The 15,769-nt window shown below is 43.7% G+C and overlaps 4 protein-coding genes across 12 annotated transcripts in view; 3 read left to right on the top strand and 1 right to left on the bottom strand.

Annotated features, from left to right (window-relative positions):
* The first annotated feature begins 1,971 nt into the window (after positions 1 to 1,971).
* Positions 1,972 to 8,218, top strand: MED31 (mediator complex subunit 31). The gene is made up of 4 exons (XM_079134119.1): positions 1,972 to 2,222; positions 3,120 to 3,197; positions 3,440 to 3,536; positions 7,854 to 8,218. The coding sequence occupies exons 1-4, from the start codon at positions 2,195 to 2,197 to the stop codon at positions 8,044 to 8,046; spliced, it is 396 nt and encodes a 131-aa protein (XP_078990245.1). The 5' UTR covers positions 1,972 to 2,194; the 3' UTR covers positions 8,047 to 8,218.
* KIAA0753 overlaps positions 2,207 to 15,769 on the top strand; it is an 86,561-nt gene continuing 72,998 nt past the window's right edge. For 5 of the 9 annotated variants that reach the window (XM_079134096.1, XM_079134095.1, XM_079134085.1 and 2 more), the window contains exon 1: positions 11,911 to 12,142. The gene's annotated coding sequence lies outside the window, so the exon portion shown is untranslated. Of the gene's footprint in view, positions 2,223 to 3,119; positions 3,198 to 3,439; positions 3,537 to 11,051; positions 11,307 to 11,910; positions 12,143 to 12,185; positions 12,375 to 15,769 lie in introns of those variants that run through there. The other 4 variants (XM_079134091.1, XM_079134089.1, XM_079134092.1 and 1 more) reach the window with 4 other exon arrangements.
* TXNDC17 (thioredoxin domain containing 17) lies at positions 8,476 to 11,777 on the bottom strand. Its single transcript, XM_079134120.1, has 4 exons — positions 11,545 to 11,777; positions 10,963 to 11,044; positions 10,470 to 10,545; positions 8,476 to 9,457 (listed from the first exon to the last, which is right to left on the bottom strand). Exons 1-4 carry the CDS (start codon positions 11,687 to 11,689, stop codon positions 9,389 to 9,391), a joined length of 372 nt encoding a protein of 123 aa, XP_078990246.1. The 5' UTR covers positions 11,690 to 11,777; the 3' UTR covers positions 8,476 to 9,388.
* Positions 12,382 to 15,698, top strand: LOC306657768 (uncharacterized protein). The gene has a single exon (XM_079134084.1). It carries the CDS (start codon positions 12,465 to 12,467, stop codon positions 15,690 to 15,692), a length of 3,228 nt encoding a protein of 1,075 aa, XP_078990210.1. The 5' UTR covers positions 12,382 to 12,464; the 3' UTR covers positions 15,693 to 15,698.

Below are 15,769 nucleotides of genomic sequence, written 5' to 3'. Positions count from 1 at the left end.
GCTGAAAACCCTCCAATGTTTTCCTATTGACATTAGAATAAAACCTGAGCCTCAGTGTGACTTATAAGACCCTCTATAAGCTTTTTTTCTTTTTTTTCCTTGCAGTACTGGGAATTGAACTCAGGGTGCTGTACTATTGAGCTACATTCCCAGGTCGCTTTACTTTTTTACATTTTTGAGACAGCAGCTTCCTAAATTGCTGAGGCTGGCCTGGACTAGCAATCCTTCTGCCTCAGCCTACAGAGCTGCCAGGATTACAAGCATGGACCACTGCATCTAGCTCCCTGCCTACTTTTAATCTCCTTTATTCCATACCACACTTTCTTTCACTAAACTACAGCTGTACTAGTCTTTCTGTTCCCTAAATATCATAATCTTGTTCTCATCTCTCTTTGACCTTGCTATTCCTTCTGCCTAGAATGCACTCCCACAAGATCTCTATATGGCTCACTGTTTATAAACAAAAATCCCAGGTCAAATGTTAATTAATTCCCTGACTACCATATCTAAAGAACTGCCTTGCCTCCATCATCTATCACGTTGCACATTACTTTCCTTCACAGTGCTAATCATAAGAGAAAATTGTCTTATTTTCTTATTTATTGTCTTGCTTATTCACCAGAGTGTAAGCTCCACTAGAGTAAGAACTTTGTCTTTTTCACTGCTATAGCACCTGCTGAGAACAGTGCCTGTAACAAAACAGGCACTCAATAAATATTGCTCTTCTCTACCTTCCTTAGACCTCAGGTCAAGTTTCAATAGCCTCCTATCACTTTATCTTCTGAGATTATTTTTGATTGATTGATGATGGACTTACCTTGGTTTTTAACATCTGATCCATTAGAAAGTTGTGTGGGTTGGGGGTACTATGTATAAAGATTTAGCACAAGAAAATAACTTACTATTTTGAAACATAAAAGCCAATGAATAACATGTGAAAAACTGTCCCTTGCCCCCCCAGGTTTTCAATAGGCATATAAATCACTTGCAGGCACCTGATCACTACATGGGTCATGTTTTCAGTTTGGTCCCTCTTCCTGTTTCAAATGGTGACGGTCTTTTGAGCGCTAAGAATCCCAAACTCACCTGGCTCAGAGATTCAGTCTCTCTGTCCATCAACCCAGTCAACACAGTATCACAGGTCTGAAAACCTTTTATGCTGGCTTCAACTTAAAATAGTTCACTGGGTCAAAAATGGGATGGTCCAAGGTGCAGCATGGTCAGTAAATGTTGGCTGAATCCAGAAACCGCAGCTTGACTATTTCTTACATTGATTTATGGGCTGTTCCCATGAAACTAAAGATGATTGGTCCTCCTGGCAGCTGGCTCGCTGGAAAGTGGAAACAATTCTGTTCTGGCTAAGGGCCACAGCCCTTGGGAGGCATTTCATCAGGCCAGTTTTACATTCTGGCACGAGGCCTTCTTGTCCCTCTTGGCAGGCTCTCTGCGTTGCAGAGACATCTCCACTATTAGAGACTAGGTCCTGACGTGGCGGGACGACGTTTCTTTGCTCTGTGAGGAGCTTTCTATGTGTTGAGAGGAAACCTCGAGGACACTAGTTAGTCGCTTCCCAGAGGGAGAGAGGGAGGAACCCTCATAGTGACGCTGGGAGGTCTCCACCTGCAGGGAAGAGGTTTGCACCTGCAGAGAGGATGTCTTCACGTGGACTGTCGACGTCTCCTTGTAGTGGGCAGTCTCCACCTATGAAGTAGACGGCTTACTTCCAAGGGGTGAGGCCAATCTGCAGGTGTAAGGGGGCCAAGAGGGCCAATGAGGCCTCCGGAGGCCCACAGCACCCGTGTTACGTCACAGGATAAGAAATGATGCCAGAATGACGTGTTACATCACTCCAGGCACAAAAACCGAAAACTACGATGTTGTCACAGGTAAATGTGCTACGACAAGATGACGAAGAAGCACAACGGTGCTGTAGGGCTGAAATGTCCCTCCAAACATTAGACCTTGCTCCTCGGACACTATCCCCTTTCCATTTGCGGGCCTGCGCGGGCAAAGCAGGTCTGGCCAAGAGAGCCAGGGATGGGCGGAGCCGCCCGCCTCGGAGCGAGGTTGTGCCCGCCCCCACATCCCATACTGCCCCGCGACCGGAAGGGGGAACCGTGGCTTCCGGAGCCTCCCCCACCATTCGGGGCAGTTCTTCTGTCAGGCTGCGGGCGATTTAGTGTGTCTGCTTGTTATGGCCGCTGCCGTCGCTATGGAGACAGGTGAGTAGTCCTCTGAACCTCGAGTTTTCGCTGATGGAACCATTCTCGGACCAGACCCCTTTTCCCGCTTCCCCGGGGGCTCCTTTCGGGCATGATTCTCGTCAGGGTTAGAGTTGGGACCGGGAGGCGAGCATCGTTAGAAGGGCGAAGGCAGAGTTGCCTTTTTCAGAATTTGATTTGTTTAAATATATTTTCCCCTTAACATGCTGCATAGACATCTACCCCACCGTCTCCCCGGCGTGGGCGTGATCGAAAGGCCTTAGATCTTAAACCGTCTCCTCTTCCATTGATTTTTTTTGCTTCTCACATTAGCTTACATAAGTTTGAAATATCGTCACATTAGCTTACATAAGTTTGAAATATCGTCGATAAACTTGAGTATCATTGTATCTCTGATACTTCTCACTATTTTTCACCCTCTTTGTAGTTTTTTTTTTTTTTTTTCAGTTTGAATTCTGAACTTTTTCCTGATTTACTGAGGACTACCGATTACTTAACTTAATCGCTGTTAGCAATTGTGGTTATGGTATATTATTAAAATCGGGGAAGGCAAAATTATAATCTACCCCAGTGATTGCTGTTAACATGCGTACCTATTGGCCCCTAAGTTGTAGTTTTAGGCATCCTTCTCCCCATTTGTTTTCCTTTTTTTTTTTTTTTTTTTAATGACTTTTTAATTTTAGAGAAACTCCTAATTTATTCCTTTTAGTCAGGGCTCTCCTTTTGATATATTTTTAAGAAAGGTTTTATTCCCTCACAACCAGTTTAGGAAGACAACCATACATGCCTTTCTTTATACAAAGGTGTAAAGTTTCTCTACTGCTCTTTCTTTTCTACAAATCAGTATATACATATAGTGACATTTATTTTGTTGGTTTTTGCTGTCTTTTCTCCCAGATGATGCTGGAAATCGACTTCGGTTTCAGTTGGAGTTGGAATTTGTGCAGTGTTTAGCCAACCCAAATTACCTTAATTGTAAGTCATCAATTATTAAGTAGCTAGCTGCTCATGATTTCTGACAGAAGAGATGCAATTCGTAGTAGTATTTGCTTCTATACATTCTCAATTGAATGGGATTTTACTTATGCTGGTCTGTATATATAATCGAGCAAACTCATTGGTGGGAAAGTTAAATAAGATTCTTTATATCAGGGGGTCACAAGTCTGTAGTCCAAGGATTGGTTTGACCTACAGATTTTTTTTTTTATGCTTTTCAGTTCTTGCCCAAAGAGGTTACTTCAAAGACAAAGCTTTTGTTAATTATCTTAAGTACTTGCTTTACTGGAAAGAACCAGAATATGCCAAGTATCTAAAGTAAGTTTAATTTTTATAATTCTAAATATGTATGTATATTATTATAATCTGAAGACTAATATTTAACAGACTTCTTAGTTTCATACTGGAAAAAATATGAATTTCTACTTTTAGTTATCACCACCTTAATATGAAACACCGTTATCTCTTAAACTTGTAGTATCTACTTGCTTGTTATTTCTGCTTCTACTCTTGCCTCAGTAATCTCAAACAAATGAAGCAAAATAATTTTCTACACAGAAACCAGTTTGATTTCTTAAAAATGTAAATCAGAACATGTCATTTTCTTAGAAACCTTCAATGACTTCCATTCCATGAGGGACAAAGTTCAGTGTCCTTGAGCTAAAGCCATATTATGATCCGTTCTGTTTGACCTATCCTTTACCACTATCCTCACCTCACTGAGATTCTGATCCCAACGAACCTAATACAGTGACATATCCATAGATTGAAAATAAAAGTTCACATCGGAGGTGGTGCTTGAATAGAAGGTGTTTGTTAGAGGAGGTAAACTTACCTGAGTTCTAGAACTGTCTTTTTTTTTTTTAGGACCTCATGCACTGTGCTAAATGTTTCACATGTATTAATTCACTTAAAACACACACACACACACACACCATTCATGTTCAACAGACACTTTCATTTTAAGCATATTATAACCACAGACCTAATCCCTTGTAATGGTAAAAATAAACCTTGAACTCACATCTGTGATTTGTTTTAACCAGATAGTCAAAAAGTAAACATGAAACCTTTTTAAAAAAACAAAAGTTAGAGAGGAAATTTTTCAAACTTATTTATCTGAAATCAGTTTCCTGAACTAATTCACAAAGCATATATCCACATATATCCATGTGCTTGCTATAGGACTCTGCACCCTGACTGGTTCTTTATGAAACTGTTGATTCATTTAATAAGCCAAAAAAAAAAAAAAAGGCTTCGCTAGTTTGCAATATGTTGTATGTTTGCAGATTTATGGGCTCAGTGTTGGACACCTTAGGCACCATCCATTTCAGTCTTGTGTTCTTGCTGAGATTTGGTCGTCTACACTGCCTGGAAATTTCCAGTGACTGTATCACTTTTATCAGGGAAAACTGACTCCAGTGTTAGCCAGATGTTAGAAAGTTCTTTCTTAGGTTGTGATAAAATAAACCTACTTGTAGCTTTAATCTGTTCCAAGTTTTGTTTTTGGATTAGTCCAGAACTACTCTTATCACCTCTTGGAGATTATAGTCATATAGATATTTAAATTCAGAAAAGTTTGCAAATTAATCCATTGGGCATTTCATTTCATCTGCACAGGTTTTAGATTTTTAAAATAGTTGTCACCCATTTGAAGATGGGAAGGGTTTTTGTTTTTGTTTTTTGTGGTGGAACTCTAGGGATTGAACCCAGGGGCCTTTTACCACTGAGCTACATCCCTAGTCTTTTTCTGTTTTTTATTTTGAGACAGTATCTAAGTGGCCCAAGCTAGTCTTGAACTGGAGATCTTCCTGCCTGTGCATCTCATGCAGTTGGGCTGACAAGCATGTACATGCTATCTAAAGATGGAAAGGTTTTATATAACAATCCAGATTTCCAACTACTCTTTAAAATCAGGAAGAGTGCCAGGTGCAGTGTTGTATGCCTATAATCCCAGTGACTTGGGAGGCTGAGGCAGGAGGATCAGAAGTTCAAAGCAGATTCAGCAACTAGTGTGGCCTAAGCAACTCAGTGAGACACTGTCTGGAAATAAAAAATAAAAGGGGGTAGGGATATAGCTCAGTACCCTGGGTTCAATCCCTGGTACCAAATAAATAAATAAGTAAATAAAATCACAAAGAGGTGGTAACTCCAGGTCTTCATGTTCCCAAATGAACTGGCTGGAGCTTGAGGGCAGTTTCCTCTTCTAGACATTTTCCATCATTTGGCCTGCTTCACAGATAGCTAGTACATTCAACCACTTCTCTCTTTTTATCAATTTTTTTTAACTACCTTTAACTGCCATTGCTTCCCTCCTTTGGATATTTGGTAGTGGTACTTTAGAGAGTTCAACCATAAACTGAACATAGGCATTCTTCAGATTCTTCAGATGTGGTTAGGGTATGGAGGACCAAATGGCATTTCTTTTTTTCTTGGACAGGAGATTGAACCCAGAGGCACTTAGCCACTGAACCACATCTCCAAACCTTTTTATTTTTTATTTTGAGACAGGGTCACTAAGTTGCTGAGGCTGGCTTTGAATTTGTGATCCTCCTGCCTCAGCCTTCCAAGTTGCGGGATTACAGGCATGCACCACTGTGCCTGGCAACATTATACTTCTAATAATTCGACTTAGGTTGACGTTACCTTTTTGAGCCAAGAGGGGTAAGAGATCACATTGTTCACTTGTGGGGAGCTTTATGCCAACTCTAATCCTTCAGTTATTTTCATTAATGGTGCTAATTGACTATTCTTATTTTGAAAAAGTCTAAATGTAGGACTTTCCCTTTTGTGCCTCTTCTGTATCATCTTGTTGATTTATAACCTACCAGAGAATACTGTAGCCTTTCAAAATATTTATAGTTTCTTATTTAGTTATCTAATGTTTTCTGATCATTGTTTTCTATAAGTTTGATATATGATCACTGTGTCTCAGTTCTAATTGTTGACTAAATGGTTTTGGAGACCATTTTCTTGGGTTTGTCACATTTACTTATTTTGCAGATAAATAAATGGAATTTAGAGAGTTAAGTACCTGTTCAAGGTCACCCAGCTGGTACTCTGAGCCAGATCTTTGTAACTACTGAACTACCAACAATTCAGACAAATGTTTATTTTGGAGTGTAAATAGAAATCTTGTAAAATCTTGGAAGGACCATGTAGCCCCTGCTATTCAGTGTCCTCTCCAGACCTGCAGTATTGGTTTCATTTGAAAGCTTGTTAGAAATGCAGAACTCAGGCCTCAACCCAAACCTACTAAATCAATCTGCATTTCTTTTCTTCTGTAGTACAGGGGACTGAACTCAGGCCTCATGCATGTTAGACAAGAACATACCACAGAGCTGTATCCTTAGCCCCCAAATCAGCATTTTGAGAAGTTATTCATATGCATATTACAGTGTAAGAAGTGCCGCTCTAGTCTATAGATGAATTCCCCAACTTTAGTCAGTTGCATATCACTTGCAGTTTGGGTTCTGTGTAATTCCTATGTCATTTGGTGTATTTTAATAGTCTTAAATTTTACTTCTTTTTAAGTTGAAATAATTTCACTTACAAAATAAGTGAAAGAATAGTAGAGAATTCCTGTGTAGTCTTCATTTCTATTTATATTACTATGGATTTGGATTATTTTTTCTCCTGTAGATTATGTCTATTCTTACTAATTACTCCAGATTTGGCCACTGAGAACATCTTCAAATCCCAAGTTCTTTTTTTGACAAATTCCCATTAATGTTTAGCACTTCTTTTTGGTACAGCATACCAGGCTTATCTTGATTTTTCCTATCCTAGACCTGGAATTACTCATTTCTCCAGCAAACCCTGGAGAATGCTGTTTGAAAACCACAATCTGGGCACTATGAGTGCTCACTGGTACCAGTCATTGCTTCTAGGCCCTTTTATAACACAGAGCTAGAATCTATATGTATGTATACATGCACACACATACATATCTGTTTTCTGTATCTGTATATATATATGTATTAAAAGCCATGCGTACATAACATACTAGTGTTTTCGATTCTAGCTCAATAACACAAGATTCATTGGAGCCTTCCCCCTTTTCTTATCTGTAACTTCTTTTCTGATAGCCAAAAAGTTGGCTCTTTATCCACAGTATACTTACTTGTTAACTCAATCTAAGCGTATACATAATTTTAGAATTGCTATAGTCCCTGTGGAAATCTATAGAACAGTGTTTGTACATAGTTATTTTTTAAACTGACTCGCTTTTAGATAAAAATGGTCTTTGTCACTGTTGGTGGAAAACCAGAAGTTATAAATTAAACACATAATTGCTAAAATTAAAAGTTTTCATGTTCCTTACCTTGGAAACCACTAGACTAGAATAATATACTCCAGATTTTGATTCTGTTTATCACTTACTGTGTTGTGTGTTCTTGGGCAAGTAATCTTTCTGAACTTACATTTTTCTCACTTTTGAAAAATTTGCTCATTAATGACTTGATGACTAGTTTCTCTGCCTAAGGGGATTGGGGTGGACAATGGACCTATACTACCAAGGTGCACTAAGTTAATGTTAATAGAAATGGTAGGCTGCACAATCATATTTAAGTGAATCACTATTAGAACTGGCATTATTGACTTAAATTATGTTGGTCATTAACTTAAACCCAGGTACCCTCAGTGTTTACATATGTTAGAACTACTACAATATGAACACTTCCGAAAGGAGCTGGTGAATGCTCAGTGTGCGAAATTCATTGATGAACAGCAAATTCTACACTGGCAACACTATTCCCGGAAGCGGATGCGCCTTCAACAAGCCCTGGCAGAACAGCAACAGCAAAATAACACATCAGGAAAATGAAAGCTGGAAACAGACCAGGCTCTTAAAACTGTATATAATGTATTTCTATTGTACAGTGAAAACAAAATGAGAGACTTCTTGCCTACCTTTATTGTGGTAGCACCTGGATGCTTTAGTGTGCTTTTTAATCCAGCTAACTTTTTATTGTCAATACATTTCTGTTAAGTCAAAATTGTTCTACTTTGTTTCCTGATGGACGGACTTGTTAAGTTTTTATCAGCATTTAACAGAATCTAGTAAGAATGGAAATGTTAGGTGCAGGGGATAGGATCATCAAATGTAATTAACAATAAGCCTATTTCGTGACCTCCAATAGGTACCTTGGGCAAGTCCTCTGTTGAAACCTTTTATCTTCCTTGTATCATCTATTCTACCCCTCTCATCTACTGAAAGAAAGGACTAGAGTCAAGGACCTTTTTAAATCACAAAACAAAAATCCCATAGAGGTTTTTACATTCTATAGAAAAGGAAATACTTTGCAAGATAGTAGCTTTATGAAAGAATCATTAGTATGTCACTAACCTAGTAGAAGGCATGGAGAAGATTGGTGTTTGAACTCTTGACCTTAAGCTTGAACAAAGCCGGGCTTCAGATGCTTGTGTTCATTCGGGAAAGTTAACATTTGGCAGGTACTACAAACCATGTGCATGTTAAATGCTTCCTTGCATCCTCATTTAATCCTTATTTGTAAAGGAGGAAACGGCTATTAAGCACTAAAATCAGTGTGTCTGACTCACAGTCTAGAGTTCTTACCACTAGGTTGTCTAGTCTTCAGTCTCTGCCTATGTCCCAAAGCACATTCACACAGATATAACAGAACTGCCTGAATTAAGCAGAATGGATTAGATTCATACTGCACTTTCCCTAAGTGGTTAAATTCTACATTACAAAAGCAAAGAAATGGTTTTTAAAATGTCTGTTGCTCTGCAAATTCCTGGAATTTAAGATCCTAATCCCTTCAGAGATTTGGAAATAGTCTAACTACTATTTTTTTTAACCTCCAATAATATATTCCTTTGAACTATTACTGCCATTGCTGAACTTATTTTACTCATCTTTTTTTTTTTTTTTTCTGTACTGGGGATCGAACTCAGGGCCTTGTGCTTGCGGGGCAAGCATTCTACCAGCTGAGCCATCTCCCCAGCCTTATTTTACTCATCTTCAAGACAGCTATATTTAAAAGCAAATTGAAGGTTCATGAGTATTTTTAGAGCATTCTTTATTTAGACATAAGCTAACTTTCACATCATCATTTACTTATTGCTAAAATAAATTCAAATATGTAGTTTCTTTTATACTAGAGCAAACCAGGAAATGAAGACACAGTTGTCATCATTAATTATTAATCTTCAGAGAACAGCATCTCCACAAGGTTGGCCTGAAGACACTCAGATTCTACAAGTTTTTGAGGCTGTAAGAAAAGAACAGTCAAGTCTTAACCACTGCTGTGAGGTGTTATTTGGAGTGGAGCAAGTTTTATAACTTGAATGACACAAATATTTGAACACAAAAATTCTGCCATTCAGACACTGTCAACTAGTTTTAACAAGTTTTATGAAAACTGTCGACATTTTGCCTTAAGATGAATCATTAATACTTGGCTTAAGGGCCTTAAACCCCCAATACCAGGAAGCTCCACAGACAAAAACAGGAGACAGCAAGCCCAATGCCGTCCTTTTCCCTGAACTTAATTTAGGATTCCGAGGGCATGACGGAAAAAGAGGAGGTGCCGTTTCTTTTAAACCTGAATAATGGATTAACAAAATCATTGATATTAGTACTTTAAGGAATTGAGTCCACCAACTTTCTGGCTATTGAATTTTTAAAGAAAAGTGGCTTAAAAATATGAAAAAAGATCTAGTATTTAAATATTTACATTAGCAGTTTATTGGGATTGAGTAAGGGATGGTCAGCCAATTTGTGTATTTTTTAAAATGTGCTGAGCAACAATAAAATATTTGACATGTACTTTCAAGATCTTTCCTCAGATATAACTCTAGAACAAGTTAAAAGCTTTTTTTTTTTTTCCTTGTCTATCTTACTGTCCTTGGCTCTCAGAACAACACTTAGAACATAGGGCCCAACAAATATTTGCAAAAGCATATGCACCTAAGTAGAAATAAGACAGGAAGGATATACAACAACATGGTTGGCAGGAAGTTAAAAGCTTTTTGACAAAATGAATTAGCTCCAACATATTTAAAAAAAGATACCTGCTGGGCTCAGTGGACCACATCTATAATCCCAGCAACTAGGGAGGCTGAGGCAGGAGGTTTACAAATTCAAGGCCAGCCTCAGCAATTTAATGAGACCTAAGTACCTCAGCGAGACCCTGTCTCAAAGTAAAAAGGGCTGGGGATGTGGCTCAGTGGTTAAGTGTCCCTGGGTTCAACACCTGATATCAAAAAAATAAATATACTCACTGTTCCATATTTAATTAGTGTAGGCACTGCAGTTACTTTCAGTTGTTTTCTGAAGTCATTATTTGGATCTTTCCAACTATTCCAAAAAAAAAGTTGTGAAAAAAATTTACTTGGTTAATACTATTTGCTTAGTATTTTATATATTCTGATATTTAGTATTTTACTAATAATCACTGATCTTACAAACATTTAAAAAACTTGAGGACTATAAATTACCCTTTGCACATTTTTCATTTAAAGTGTGACTAAGATGCAAAATAATGTAAAGCCAGTTAAGTTCTGAACTGAAACAGGCCAAATTCATTCAGTTACCCTCACACATGATTCAAGAGTCTGAATATATGCATTGTAAATTTGAATTTAAAAGGTTCTCATTTTTTTTTTAAACTATCAGACTTTATCTTATAACAACCTGTGCAAATCTGAGGGCCTTTTCACCTGTTTGTAAGTCTAGCGCATATCTGAAATACAGAATACATACATTGTTACTTACTAAGATTTTTCTCCTACTTGGCAGTGGATGAACACGCATCCTTCACTAATATGCTTCAGCCCCTCTCGAACAACTGGTTCAGCTTTAAAAAAAGTTAATAAAAAGTAATTACACATCAACTCCACAGTCCCTTCCCCTCTACCCTAGTCTTGGTAAGTACTCAGACTTTAACCTGTAGTTAGACTTTCAGTTAACTGAGGGGGTTAAGAGAAGTCAAGTGTTCTCTTCTGGTCTTAGAACCACTTTGAGTGAGGACCAAGTCCAAGTCCTGATTGTCTCTACGCCACACGCCCAGAACAATGAAAAGCATAAATAGACTGAAAGGAGAGCAACTGACGTATCCTGTAAGACTAAATCATTTGGGGAAGTGAAGGTTTTAAGAACTGGGTTCCAAAGATCATCTGGGTCAGAATTTTTTTTTTTTTTTAAAGGAGCATTCTTGGTGTGGCGGGGAAGGACTTAATAGGTCCCCACAGGTCTCCGGGACCAAGACTCCCTCCTCTATTACTTCTAACCCCACTTTGTGGCTGCAGCCTCGGTCTTCCCACCACTTCTGGGCAGTAGTCGGGTTCCCAATCTCACCCTCCACGCAGTCGGGGCACCAGCTTTTCCCTTCGGCGTCCTTAGAACCCGTAAAGTAGGCGAAAATAGTCTTGCCCTGGTGCTGCTCCACAGCCTGATTGAACTCCTCGAAGCCGGACACGCTCACCTCCTCGAAGGTAGCCATGGGTACTGCGCACAACTCTGTTGGAGAATCCTTCCGTTGCACCGCCACAGGGCGGGGCCCTCCTCGGGGTGGGGAGAAGTCATTTCCGGGTGGGCGGGAATAGGACAGTGCTTTGGGATCTATCGCCGCTCTGCTGGCTACGGCAGCCTTTGAAGGCCATAATTAAGTAGCACTGTCTTCTGTCGTTTCTCATTTCGGTGCCAGTTTCCCATCCCAACTCAGGTTCCTGCCCTGATTTGGGTCCCCGTCCTGGCTCGGGTCCAGGCCCCATGGACATTATCTGCAAAACCTGCAGGTGTGCAACACCTGGACCTTCAAGCGGCTGGGGAACCTCGTCTGCTCCCAAGCCGCCTTGCGCCTATTGCTATGGCGACTGGAAGAGCGGCCGGAAGCGAGGCCTAGTTGGGTGCCTCACTGCCCGCCTACTGGTAGCCGCGCCTCGCCCCAGGCCAGGTGGGCTTGAGCTGGAGCTGGGGGGATTCTGGGAAGCTGCGTTAGGCGTCACTGACCTGGGAGAAAGGAGATCTTGACCCGGCACACACTGCTGTTTCGTTTCCCTCATTATTTTTTCTCCTGTCTAGCTTGAGTGGGGTCCGGACCCTGGGGGTGGGAGCCCAGGACTGGGCGGAGATTGGGGTTGGGGGGGCTGGGAAGGAGAAAGGATGCGAGGGCCGAACCCGAATGTGTGAGTGCGTGTGTGGAGCAGCCAAGCGGGCCAAGTGCTAAGACAGACAGTGCCCGGGGCTGCGTTGGGGGACGAAACTGTCCCGGAGCTATGAGCGGGACAACTGGCCGTGGGTCCTTGCCCAGGCCGCGCAGGGGCGACCTCGCGGCAAAGATGCCGGGTCGCTGCGTAGGGCCCAGCAGGTTGGGACTGGAAGTTCGGCGACCGTGGGGGAGGAGATGGGGTGCAGGGCCGTCTCGAGGCTATGGAGCGAGGCGCCGGGCGAGGTCCTCGGTATGGGAGAGGCGGTGTATGAGTGCAGAAAGGCGGCAGCGGCCATTGGGGAGGAGACCAACTGCGGAGGTTGTCGCTGGAGTGAGCGAGGCTTTGGGGACACCTGGGACTGCAGGCTTTATTGAAGCTTCAAGGGACCATAGGGCCGTGTGGGTAAACGGGGCTTTGGGTGAGCCCGAGGTCGTGGGACCTGCAGGATCTGTGTGGGTGACTGGATCTGGGGAGGAGGCAGACGATAGGAGTCCCCGAGGTTGTGAGAGAAAAGGTCGTCCGGGATCTCTGGGGCATGGGAGTATTCTGGAACTGTGGTTGAAGGTGCAGGCAATGAGAGCAGCTTCAGGATGTGGGGATGGAAGCAGAGTGGAGCTCTGTCCTGTGCCTGCAGGAGAGGGACCAGTAGAAAGAGGTGTCCCTGGCCGGGCTTCCTGGGTAGAGACAAGCCGACGTGGTGTCACAGGACCCTGGGTGAAGGGACAGGTGAGGGCAGTTCCCCAGGCAGAACTGCCCACAGTCATGAAGTTAAGGGCAGGCTGTGAGGGGGTCCCCACTTTCTGTGGGCATGGACAGACTGGGAGGGTGCTGCCTCCTGTGAGCCTGTCTGAGACTGTGGATACAATAGGCTCTGCACATGCTTCAGGTCCTTGGCAAAGAGGACAGACTGGGGGTGTGCCTGGGACCATTAGGTTGCCTGAAACTGTGGGAGTACCCAGAACTCTGGAGACTGAGGTGGGCTGTGGGGATGCTCCAGGTCTGTGGGGCAGAGGGCCGCTAGTGCAGGTTCCTGGGGCTTTGGCACAAGATGCAGTCTGTGAGAATACCCGAGGCTTGTCGGGGAGGCAACACTCTGGGGGGGTCCCTAATGTCATGATGGTACCCAGAGCTGTAGAGGAGGAAACTACCCCTATGTATGCCTCAGGCCTGTGGCAGAGGAGACAAGAAGCAGATGATATAGGCTCTGAGGGCATTCCTGCCTTATGGGGCACAGGACAGCCTGTAGAGATGCCTTGTGCCACTGAAGAAGAAACTAGATGTGGTGGTGACCCAGGATTAAGGGAAAGGGGACAAGCTATGTGGCTAGAGACAGGATCTGGCAGTGACCCAGGGTCATGGGAAGCACAGACTGCAGAGCAGCAGATGGGTTTTCAGGGTGCCAGGGACTTGTGGGGTATAGAACATTCTGTGGAAGTACCCAAGGCTTTGGGGAAGGAGACAGACTGTGCAAGCATCCCAGCAATGTGGGAAACAGGACAACTTCCTGGGGGGTCCCAGGCTGTAGTGGTCCCAGGAACTTTGGATGAAGATAACAACTACAATGACGTCCCAGGCCTGTGGGAGAGGCAGCAGACTCTGGGAACGCCTCTGACTGAGGCAGTGCCAGGGCTTAATGTCAGGGAAACACATACTGGGAATGTCCTAAGGCTGTGGGAAAGGAGGAGCATCATGGGGGAGCAAGAGGATCTGGTACCTGCAGCTTTAGGGGCATCAGGGCTTTCAGATCAAGAGACCAGCTATGGGGCTGTATTGTGTCTGTGTGGGAGAAGACAGGCTATGGGGGTGTCTGAGACAGTGGGTATGTCTCAGGAAGCAGGTGTGCCCAAGCACAGGTGTGCCCCAGCAGCGGTACCCATAGCTCTGGAAATGACTGGGCCTGGAAAGATACCTGCCAGGGTGCCTGCTGCAGTGTGGGCATCTGGCTCTGTGTGTCAGGAAAATAGTGCTAGAGATGTCATGAACCTGTGGGAAAGAACTCATGCTTCTGGAATGCCTGTGGCTTCAGGGGGTCCCATGTCTCCTGAGGAGCTATGGTCTGTGGGAAAGGATAATGGTTCTGAGCCTTTCCCAGGTTCGTGGGGAAGAAGACAGGCTATTGAGGTTCCTATGGCTCCTGAGGTGTATGGTTCTCCGGAGGTACAGACTGGTTCTGGGGGTTTCACAGGCTTCTTGGGAAGGAGACAAACTGTAGGTACACCTGCGATTATGGGAGTATCCCCAGCTAGTGGAGGGCCTTTGACTTCCAGGGTACCTAGGCCTCTGCGAGAGGAAGCTGGCTCTGGAACTGTCTTTGACTTATGCAGGGAGGGACAGGCAGTGGGAGGACCTGCAGATGCCAGGGTTTCCACGAGGATGCCCACTTGTGCCAGGGTGCCTGAGCCCATGGAGGAGAAGACTGGTACTGGGTGCATCTCAGGCTTGTCAGGAGGCAGGCAGACTGCAGGGGTATATAGGGCTATGGGGTTCCCTGAGCCCTTAGGGGAGGAGAGACACTCTAAGGGTCTTTTGGGTTTATCTGGAAGAGGGCAGACTACTGGAATGCCTGTGGCTGCTAGAGTTTCCATGGCCATGGGAGTGCCCACAGCTTCTGGGCCCCAGATGGAGCTGGGTAATAGCTCTGGTGATGACTCCAGCATATGGGGAAGGAGACTAGTCACTGAAGTGCCCATTGCTGCCAGCCGTCCTGGATCTGTGGAGGAGGAGATGGGTTCTGAAGGTGTCTCAGGCCTGTGGCAAAGGAGAACCAGTAGAACAGTACCTGAGGCTATTAGGGTGTCTGTCCCTCTGGGGACACTTGCAGCTGTGGGTGTTCCCAAGGCAGGGCGTGTGCCTGCTGCAGTGTGGGTGACTGGGTCCTCAGGGGAAGAAGCAGGTGTGGATGTCTCAGGCCTGACAGTGGTGAGGAGGCAGTCCACAGAGGGAGCGGGGGCTTCAGGGGAAGAGTCAGGAGGTAGAGGTATCCTGGGACTGGCAGGGACATGCCAGACTGTGGGAGCGTCTCACACTTGTGGGGGTAGTGCCAGGTTTTGGAGCTGTCCAAGGTCTATGGGTGAAGAAACAGCCTGTGAGAATGTGCCTAGAGTGTCCAGGACACGATTGGCTATGGTGGTTCCCCCAGTTTCAAGAGAGGAGACAGGTCTCAGCCGTTTCAGAGATCCCTCAGAGCAGAGAGGGAGGAGACAGGTTGGAGAAGTGCCTGGAATCAGGGCGATGGGGAATGATTTGGGACAGAATTATGTGGGGGGGGACAGATTAGGGAGGGCGTTGCAGTAGTATGTATGAGGAACAAGTTGGGGGATGTCCTGGGGGCTCTGTGGGAGGGAACAGATTGTGGGGAGGTTTATCCTGGG

The sequence above is a fragment of the Sciurus vulgaris genome (assembly GCF_902686455.1).
Source record: "Sciurus vulgaris genome assembly, chromosome: 3".
Lineage (NCBI taxonomy): Eukaryota > Metazoa > Chordata > Mammalia > Rodentia > Sciuridae > Sciurus > Sciurus vulgaris.
Note: the sequence above shows the minus strand (reverse complement) of the source record. Positions and strands in the feature narration are given on the sequence as shown.

Excerpts from the sequence above, each read along its gene's own strand:
- MED31 (XM_079134119.1), top strand. The coding sequence starts at position 2,195 with ATGGCCGCTGCCGTCGCTATGGAGACAG. Across the intron at positions 2,223-3,119 it reads TGCCGTCGCTATGGAGACAG|ATGATGCTGGAAATCGACTT; the intron begins GTGAGTAGTCCT and ends CTTTTCTCCCAG. Across the intron at positions 3,537-7,853 it reads GAATATGCCAAGTATCTAAA|GTACCCTCAGTGTTTACATA; the intron begins GTAAGTTTAATT and ends ACTTAAACCCAG.
- TXNDC17 (XM_079134120.1), bottom strand. The coding sequence starts at position 11,689 with ATGGCTACCTTCGAGGAGGTGAGCGTGTCCGGCTTCGAGGAGTTCAAT. Across the intron at positions 11,045-11,544 it reads GTGCCCCGACTGCGTGGAGG|CTGAACCAGTTGTTCGAGAG; the intron begins GTGAGATTGGGA and ends CTTTTTTTAAAG. Across the intron at positions 9,458-10,469 it reads CACTAATTAAATATGGAACA|CCTCAAAAACTTGTAGAATC; the intron begins GTGAGTATATTT and ends CTTTTCTTACAG.
- LOC306657768 (XM_079134084.1), top strand. The coding sequence starts at position 12,465 with ATGAGCGGGACAACTGGCCGTGGGTCCTTGCCCAGGCCGCGCAGGGGC.